This window comes from Chiloscyllium plagiosum, chromosome 35, assembly GCF_004010195.1.
Source record: "Chiloscyllium plagiosum isolate BGI_BamShark_2017 chromosome 35, ASM401019v2, whole genome shotgun sequence".
NCBI lineage: Eukaryota > Metazoa > Chordata > Chondrichthyes > Orectolobiformes > Hemiscylliidae > Chiloscyllium > Chiloscyllium plagiosum.
In genome coordinates this window covers 247,525-257,399 of record NC_057744.1, presented here as the reverse complement: position 1 = coordinate 257,399, position 9,875 = coordinate 247,525, and the positions used below count along the sequence as shown (strand labels likewise).

At 42.3% G+C, this 9,875-nt stretch overlaps 1 protein-coding gene across 6 annotated transcripts in view; it reads right to left on the bottom strand.

The window, feature by feature from the left end:
* Nucleotides 1-9,875, bottom strand: part of LOC122540566 — a 35,039-nt gene that overhangs the window by 6,427 nt on the left and 18,737 nt on the right. For all 6 annotated transcript variants that reach the window (XM_043676433.1, XM_043676432.1, XM_043676435.1 and 3 more), the window contains 3 exons: nucleotides 7,685-7,901; nucleotides 4,510-4,642; nucleotides 3,108-3,290 (listed from right to left, as the gene is read on the bottom strand). In XM_043676433.1, coding sequence (XP_043532368.1) covers nucleotides 3,108-3,290; nucleotides 4,510-4,642; nucleotides 7,685-7,901 — 533 coding nt within the window. The remainder of the gene's footprint in view (nucleotides 1-3,107; nucleotides 3,291-4,509; nucleotides 4,643-7,684; nucleotides 7,902-9,875) is intronic.

Below are 9,875 nucleotides of genomic sequence, written 5' to 3'. Positions count from 1 at the left end.
AGGCGGTGGATGGGTGATCCCCTGAGGTGATGAGGTTCTGGATGGTCTGGGAGATGATGGTTTGGTGGTGGGGGGTGGGGTCATGGTCAAGGGGGCAGTAGGAGGAGGTATCTGTGAGCTGGAGTTTTTGGTATATTTGTGACTCTGGACCCAGTTGGTGTCGACTCTGAACTGATCCATGAAATAGCTGAGCAAGATACTGCATTGTGTTCAAGAAGGTTATTCACTACAACCTTCTTGGTGGTGGTTAGGGCAATAGCTAAGGAGAGCGGGGTGGTCTTCACAATAATAACCATAAAGGAACAAATAAATCTCAGATTTAGGAACAGGATTAGGCTATTTGGTCCTTTGAGACTGACCTGTCATTTGATAAGATCTTGGCTGATCTGTTTGTGGTCTTATTCCTGTCCACTCCCCATATCCCTTGACTCCCTTATCCATCAAAACTCTCTCTCATTCTGCCTGAATAAATTCAGTGACAAAGTCTCCACTAATGTCTGGGGAAGAGAATTCCACACACTAACAACTGTTCAAGAAAAGGTTCCTCTTCATCTCCATCTTAAAAGGGAGAGACCCCCTTAATCTGAAACTGAGTCCTCAGGGTCTGCCCACCCCTTCAAGTGGCAACGTCCTCCCGAGGTCCATCCCATCAAGTCACTTCAAAATGTTAAAAGTTTTGATAAAACTACCTCTCGTTCTTCCAGCCTGTCAACCCTTCCTCACAGGGTAACCTTCTCATCCCATGGGTGGACATTCTCTGAATGACGAACACAATTATACCTTTCTTCAAATAAATAGACCAAAACCGTACACAGATTTCCAGATGTGGTCTCACTGAGGTCCTGTACATTTGCGGTAAAACTTCCCTCATTTTATATTCCAGTCTCATTAGAATAAATATCAGTATTCTGTTTGCCTTTCTAATAATTTATTTTAGGTAAAAATAATGACTGCAGATGCTAGAAACCAGATTCTGGATTAATGGGGCTGGAAAAGCACAGCAATTCAGGCAGCATCTGAGGAGCAGTAAATTCGACGTTTCGGGCAAAAGCCCTTCATCAGGAATATTTATTGTACCTGAGCGCTAACATTTTGTATTTCATGCAGCTCACTAGCAAATCCTCAATGTCAGCGAGGTGGGCAATAAATGCTGGGCCCACATGTGCATGAAAAAACAATATCACGATATTCAAATTTCTCTATACATCACTGAGTTCTCCATTTAATTAATACACATTTTCTGTTCTTTCTGCCCAAGTGGACAAGTTCACATTTACCACATTATATTCTTTCACCACTTACTGAACTTGTCTACATCCCTTTTCAGACTCCCCAGCTCCTCCTTCCTTTCCTCCCTCTACTGATTTGCCTACCGTACATTTATTCTCCTCGTCCAAGTCATTTATATAGATTGTAAGTAGCCGAGACCTCAAACACATTCTGCCTTTCATAAAGCCATGTTGACTGTGCCTCATCATACAATGATTTCCGAGAATCCAACTATAAACTCCTTAATAAGATTCCAGCACTTACCTTTACAACAGTTGTTCTGAAACTACCCCGTATTCCAGTAACCAGAATGTAGTTTGTGCTTTTTCTCCCTGTTGTAGGGGCAATGTTGGAATCTTATTAAGAAGGTTATAGTCAGATATTTAGAAAATCTAGCATAATGAGGCGGAGTCAACGTGGCTTTGTGGAAGGGAAGATGTGTTTCATTGATGTATTAGAATGTTTTGTGAAACTAACCGGCAAGTATGGTAAATATGAGTAAATAACTACAAAATAAAGTGAGTGTATTATATGAAATCTCCCCTACATGGTGGGATTTGCATAAGTGTAAGGTCTGGGTTGCATGATCGAGTCAGCCTTGCGTGACTGCGGCCTGTCAGGTAACACAAGTTGAAGAAAGGAGAGCCTGTGGATGTAATGTGCTTAGATCTCAAAAAGACGTTTGATGAGGTGGTCTATCAAAGGTTGTGCTACACAGGATGGTTCAGGAAGTAATGTGGATAAAAGAATGGACATAAGATTATGTCAATGCTTTAACAACCTCTGCAGCCTCTCGTTGTCTGAGCATAAGATGCAAGCCATCAGGTTCTGGGATTTGTCAGTCTTTAAGTCTAATAACTTTTCCAGCAACTTTTCCCTGGTGAGAGGTATTTATTTTAAATCCCTTTCTCTTGTTTACCTCATGATTTTGAAGTATCTTTGGGAAGTATTCAAAGTTTGTTACTGTGAAGGCTGACACAAAATTCCTGTTAGATGCCCTCATAATCCCTTTGTTTTCTGATCGGAGATTCCCAAACTCCCTCATTAGCTTCAATTACTCTTTCTCTATAGAAACTTTTATTGTCTTTTTATATTATTAGATAGTTTTCCATTACCCCGCTTTATCCCTCTATTTTTGTGGTAATTCATGGCTTCCCTATTTAATCACAGTTAATACATCCTTCAAAAATAATTTTTCTTTCCCACTGCTGGAAGTTATTAAATATCCTTTTAAAATCAAGAAATAGAAGAATAGCAAAATTTATTTGCTCAAAATCATCAAGGTTCATCTCAAAGACAAAGTCTGATTGGAGGTTATGCCCATTATTAGCCACTAACAGTTGCCATTATCAGCTCCTGGCCTGATTGTTATCCACCTTCTTGTCTGTCCAACTGTTCTTCTCTCTCTTTGGGCTCTATGCCAACCCATTGTTTACTCCTTACCCCCTCCCCCCACCCTACCTTCTGCATAAAAATGGACATTTTCCTCGCTCCCATCAGTTCTGAGACAGGCTCCCTGCTCCTGAAATGGTAACTCTGATTTCTTTTCACTGACCCTGCCAGAGCTTTATCAGCAATTTCTGTTTTTGTTTCTGACTGGAAATTGTTTTGTGACAGCAGAACAGAGAGCAGTATGAAAAGGACACTGGTGAAGATCAGAAATTTCCCTCGAGAGAAAGGTATATCCCAAGTAGGAAATGTAAGAGTACCGTCAGTCCACTAGGTGATTAATTCCTTGTGTACTTTGTACCTAATCCAGGCTGAACATGCCTTCGGAACATTTGGCCGGACAGCATATAGAAAGCTTTATCCTATAATTAAACCAAGAGGCTGCTTACTGGAGGAGGCACATAGGCTCCATCATGAACGTCGCCGTGGCGAACCCTGGAGCGCATCTCCCAAGGCCTGAAGGAGTTTGTATAAGCTGTTCCACTATGGAATTTACCACCACAAGCACTCTGCATCGTCATGGGTCGGTTCAGATCTTGCACGTCATTGAATGGTTCCCCTGTATATGTTAGCTGAGGAAGAGATAAATATCAGCAGTTATAGTTGGATTCACAAAAGCATTGTAGTACAAAGTGGGGAGGGAAGTAGATTGTCAGGGACTGCAAATGAAGGATTAAAGAGGAGCAGGGTAGAGACCAGGCAGTGAAGGTGACAATGAACGGATTGAACTAATCTTCATCGATGTGCAAGGAGTGAGAGTTCAGGATGTTCATTATCGGGGTTGAATCTTGGATCAATGTGTGAATGCTCAGAACAGGATCAGAAGAAAGTCATTCGGCTCCAACATTCAATCTGTTTGTGTTTTGAAATCCACATTCACATCCCCTTTCCAATAACATTTGATTCCTTTGCCTAACAAGAATCTGCCACTATTCCTGGAGTATTGAGTGCAGGTTTGGTCTCCCTGTTGAAGAAAGGATATATTTGCTTTCTGTGGAGGTTCACCAGACTGATACTGGGGATGGCAGGACTGTCCAATGAGGCAAGATTGGATCGACCGGGCCTGTTTTCGATGGAGTTTAGAAGGATGAGAGGGGATCGGATTGAAAGATATAAAAGTTTAACAGGGGTGGACAGACTACATCCTGGAGTCAAGATTAGAGTGGTGCTGGAAAAGCACAACAGGTCAAGCAGCATTTAAGGAGCAGGAAAACCAACATTTCGGGCAAAAGCCCTTCATTAGGATGCTGCCTGACCTGCTGTGCCTTTCCAGCACCACTCTAATCTTGACTCTAATCTCCAGCATCTGCAGTACCCACTTCAGACTAGATCCTGGAGCCTGTTTCCCCTGGTTGTGTGTCCAGATCTGAGGGACACAGCCTCAGAATATGGGTTAGACCACTGAGGACAAAGATGAGGGAAAATCTGTTCACTTAGATGATAGTGAACCTGGATAATTCTGTACCACAGAAGGTTCTAGAGGCTCAGTCACTGAATATCTTCAAGAAAGAGGTAGGTACATTTTTATATATAAAGGAATCATGGGATCTTCCACAGTCCTATTAACTGGTGGAGAAGACTTGAAGGACGAATGACCTACTCCTGCTCCTAGTTTCCATGTTTCTATCTATCCACCAGGATTAAAAGGATGGGATTGAGTTCATGACCTCGGAGATTTTGTACATATTATGGAATGCATGAGATTTATAGGCAGAATGATCATTGCTTATTGCAAATTCTATGAATATCTCTTCAGTGAATTGTGTACAAATATAATTGGTTTATAATTACTTTTGTCACTGTGTTGGTATCAATGGTCCCTTCCAGTTTCAACTGGTTCTTTAATATGATTGGATCACGTCGGGGGTATTTGTTAGTGTCCCAGCCAATGTATGAATCTCGCTGAATCGTGTTGAAGTCCGCACTGAGGAGAGAAGGGAAAAGACGTGTTGGAGTTGAGGATGTCAGGTCTGTTGCTTTTCTATACCAACAACTTGCATTTACATTGCACCTTCAGACTGGAAATACATCAATTAACAGAGAGAAGTAAGGCCACTGGTTTGACAGGGGTCATATCCACCACCTTCCACATCACCCCCTCCCACCAGACACTCAGTAGCAGCAGTGTGTACCATCTACAAGATACACTGCAGAAATTCACCAAAACTCCTTAGATAGCGTCTTCTAAAGCAAAACCACTTCCACCTCAAAGGAGAGGACAGCCGATACATAGGTACACCGTCATCTGCAAGTTCCCCTGCACCCTAACTTGGAAATATGCAATTGGTTCTGCTATAATGCAGTAGTTCCATCTTGTGCAATCCTGTGTTATAAGAAAATTGTGTAATAGCGACACTGTTGAAACTAATGGGCCCAGAATCGTGTTTTAACCAATACATGCTTTAAAAGTTTGTGCTTTAGAAACACCGTCCCCAATTTGTCAATTGTGTTATAGTGAATTTGCATTAACAAAACGCTCATTCTAGCAGAATGACCTGTATCACTGTTCCTTCACTGTTACTGGGTCAAAATCCTGGAAGTCCCTCTCTAAGGACATTGTGGGTCAACCCGCAGCCCATGGACTGCAGCAAAAGAGCAACTACACATGGGTAACAAACGCCAGGCTCATCAACGACCCCCACATCCCATGTACAAATTTTAGGAAGTAACCTTGTGTCTTGTGTTTCTGAACCATCGGTATTGCTGCACCCTTGGGAGCACAAATAAAAATCTATTGCCAACCTCAGAGAAGTGTTCTGAAGAAGGGATACTGGACCCAAAATGTTACCTCTGCTTTCTTTTCACAGCTGCTGTTGAATTTCTCCAGCAATTTCTGCTTTTGTTTCAGATCTCCAGCATCTGCAGTTCTTTGTTTTATTTTACTCCTTACATCTTAATCCATTCCTTTTGAACCAAAGACCTAAATTCTGTTTTCCTTCTCTATTACCCACTGAATTTGGGAGCTTACTTTATGAGATTCATGTATGAAGACCTCTAAACTCCTCAGCAGTGTGAGACTTTCATTACATCTATCTGTGTTGATTGGCATTGCTGGCTTAGAGCTGTGAGTTGAGGATGGGGTGTTTGCCTTAGGAAGGTGGAGGAATAGTGGCTCAGTGGTTAGCACTGCTGCCTCACAGCGCCAGGGATCCAAGTTCAATTCCACCTTTGGGCAACTCTCTGTGTGGAGTTACAGTTTCTCTGTGTCTATGTGGGTTTCCTCTGGATATTCTAGCTTCCTCCCACAGTCCAAGGATGTGCAGGTTAGGTGGATTGGCCATGGGAAATGCAGGGTTACAGGGATAGGGTAGAATGTGGGCTTGGTGGGATGTTCTTTGGAAGGTCAGTGTGGACTAATGGGCTGAATGGCCTGTTTCCACATTACTGGGATTCTGTCAGAATGTTTGGGATGACTGTGTATTGTGGAGGAAGCACATTTCTGAATATGATCAGGTTTTGAATTAATATTCTGACATGATCATGTTGGGACAGATTGATGCTAACCTTTTTGATTCTGTTGTAAACATGGTCTGATCCTGGCCTTTACAATCACACGCCACTCAGTTCCTCAGAATTCTGGCTCCAAATGATTGAATTCACCAGCTCCGTAACCACGCTGCGGGATAGTGAAGTACCTCACTTTGGTTGCTGACTTAACAGCATAGAGCTGAATGGAATATGTGCATTGCTGGTAGAGTCACATTGAGCCCATCCCTAACTGCCCCTGAACTGAGGGGCTCTCTGGGCACTCTCGGAGGGTAACAGGAGTCACCCACATGGCAGTAGGGTTAAAGTTGTATGTCAGCTAGACAAGGTAAGGAAGGCAGATTTCATTCCCTGAAGTGCATTAGTGAACCAGATGGGCTTTTAACCACAAACAATAGTCACAGTCACAGCTTTCAATTTCCAACTTAGCGTTACCTCACAGGGCAAACCCTCCTGCTTAATTTAAACAAGCAACCCAGAAAAGATTTATCCTGTGCAGTAATCTGTGAAAATTCGAGAGGCCAAGAACGACTTAAAAATTAACAACTTTATTTCTTAAAGTATAACAGAGAATAATTAACTAACAACTATTTACAACTCCTTCTTCTAACCTATCTTTTACTTTCCCTTTTATAATACTAGTCCAATAAAACCCTCGATTAAGATTTACTGAAACTTTCAAATTTCAAATCAGCCAACTGTCGAATCTTCTCTTTATATCTTCCTCTGTAGATTTGCACTCCAGGTTGATGTTGATGGTTTTCCTGTTCAAACTCCTCCTCTGGACAGGTACTGTTGGTCTTTTGGCAGTTCTCTCTCAACTGTTCAATTTTCCCCGGTCTTACACTCTCAAAGCATCGGAGTGTGTCATTGGCTTTTAATATTGTCAATATTCTAAATTCAAACTTGATTGGAGTTTGGTATTTTTCGGGAGATAATTTAAACTGGTTGGCCCAATTCAACCTTGTTTTTTGTTTCCAGGCAACCAGCTACACTGGCTGCTGGACCAAGAGGTTACATTGTTCCCTTGTTCAGAACACTTGAACTTGCTTAAAGGTACAGTACACTTTTACACCTTCATGACACTTAGTTATGAAAGGAATTTAAGTTTACAACCTCCCATAGTGAGTCCTACAGCAGTAGACTGGGCTTATGGATTATTAGCCCAGACAATTAAAACTACATCATATTCATCCCCTCAAAAGTGTCAACAAGCCATGCAACCATGGGGTGCCTCATTCCTGAGCTTTATCCTTATACACCTTCCCAGGAGGAAGCAGTGATCACAGGTAGGTTTTTTGGGAAGTGGGGAAAACAGACACGAGACAAATCATCAAAATGACAAAGAACAATACAGGAAATTAAAGAATCAAAGCATCAAGAATTTGTCACAAAATTACTGATGAGACAGATCCCCAGAGTGAGGACTCAGGTGCGTGTGTGTGACTGTGTAACCCAGTGCGGACGGTACATGTCTTACGGTAAATGCCGGTTGATGTGCAGGTTGTCCACCTGGAAGATTAGTGGTCGGCGTCTCAAAGCCTGAGTTGTGTAGATGGGATAGTCTTTGCGATAGGTGCTGATCGACTCAATGGGAGCAGACTTTGGCTTGGCTCGTTTCTTGCTGGGTGGGTTCCCTTTCTCAATAGGTAAAGGCTGATATGTGATTTTGTAAGTGGTATTCAGATCATGAACACCTTGAATAACAGAGTAAAACAATGTGAATATTCATTTGATTCGCAGCAACAGCACAAACTCCTGAAAAAATGCTCAAACTATTTCTCTCTGACCTCCTGGCTTTAGGGAGGGAGCTTTACGCTGTACCTAACCGCGGACTGTACCTGCCCTGGGACTATTTGATGGGAACAGTGTAGAGGAAGCTTTACCTTCAGTTTAAAAGAGTGGAGAGAGTTTTACTCTGTATCAAACCCCCCTGTGCAGCTGACCTGGAAAATTCTTTTGTCATTCAGGAGGATGGGTTCATTGTTGAGAAGAATTGAGGGACTAAGTCAATAATTGGCTGTGTTGGAATGAAAGCTGCATGAAGTCAGACAGATGTGACTATATGAGGTTACATGAAAACTGATGCAGTTGTGTTCCCCTTGGATATTTCTCAGCTTGACTCATTACAGACTCTGGCAGCTTGACCTTCTCAATCTTTCCCGAGGGTCCCTGGGCATCCTGCTCTTTTTGGTGACTCTGAGTCACCATACCTTGAAACTTTAAGTTGTCTGGCATTGCCTTTCCTCGTTCTACCCTGTAGCATGAATTCTCAGCAATTTCCGCTGGTGTGGTACTTAGCTGCTTTTGTTTCTGGTATTTGGAACATTGAGATCCTGGAGGATGGAAATAGAACATTAAAAGTCTTATTTTCTAGTATGTTTGTGATCTCGGTTCTGTGCTGTGTGTGTAACTTTGAAGCAGTTATTACAAATATATACAGTAGATAGAATATTGCTGTCTCCAGAGAGTTTCTTATCAAGGCTGTGCACAACCAGTTTCACTTTGGAATGAGATTAACATTCCAATGACCTTTGTTAACCTTCTCCCTTCTCGCCGGTAGTCACTTGCTAAAGCTCTACTTCTTTTTGGTTTCTGGTCTCTCATTATTATTAAAATATTCACTAAGTTTCAAAGAGATGATTTCACATTTTCCTGCATCAAACCTCATTTTTATAGTTTGGTGTATCTCTCCATCTTCCATTATTGTGTCATTTTTCCCCATTGTAACCTCCTCATTTTGCATCATAGAGTCATACAGCACGCAAACAGACCTTTCAGTCCAATCAGTCCAGACCGAGCATATCCCAAACTAAGCTAGTCCCACCTGCCTGCTCCTGGCCTATATCCCTTCAAACCTTTCCTATCCATACGCTTATCCAAATATCTTTTAAATACTGTAACTATACCCACATCCACCATTTCCTCCCAAAGATCATTCCTCACACAAACTAACAGTTGTGAAAAAACTTTGCCCCCACCCATGTCTTTTTCAAATCTCTCTCCTCTCACCTTAAAAATGTGCCCCCATCTTGAAATCCCCCTCCCTAGGGAAAAGTCAACCACCATTAATGCAATCTATGCCTTTCATTATTTTATAAACGGCTATAAGCTCACCGCTCTATTTCCTATGCTCCAGTGAAAAAAATCACAGCCTATTCAGCCTTTCTTTATAATGCAAACCGTCCATACCCAAAAACATCCTGGTAAATCATTCCTGAACCCTCTCCAGCTTAAAACTATCCTTCCTATAACTGGATGACCAGAACTGGACACAGTATTCTGGGAGGGGCCTCACCAACGTACTGTACAACCTCAACATGATTCCCAACTTCTATACTCAAAAGACTAAGCAATGAAGGCAAGCGTACTAAACACCTTTTTAACCACCCTGTTCATATGTGACGCAAGCTTCAAGGGATCATGTCCGTGAACCTCTAGATTCCTCTGTTCTGCAACACTACCTAAGGCTGAAAATGTGTTGCTGGAAAAGCGCAGCAGGTCAGGCAGCATCCAAGGAGCAGGAGAATCGACGTTTCGGGCATGAGCCCTTCTTCAGGAATGAGGAGGGTGTGCCCAGCAGGCTAAGATAAAAGGTAGGGAGGAGGGACTTGGGGGAGGAGCGTTGGAAATGCGATAGGTGGAAGGAGGTCAAGGTGAGGGTGATAGGC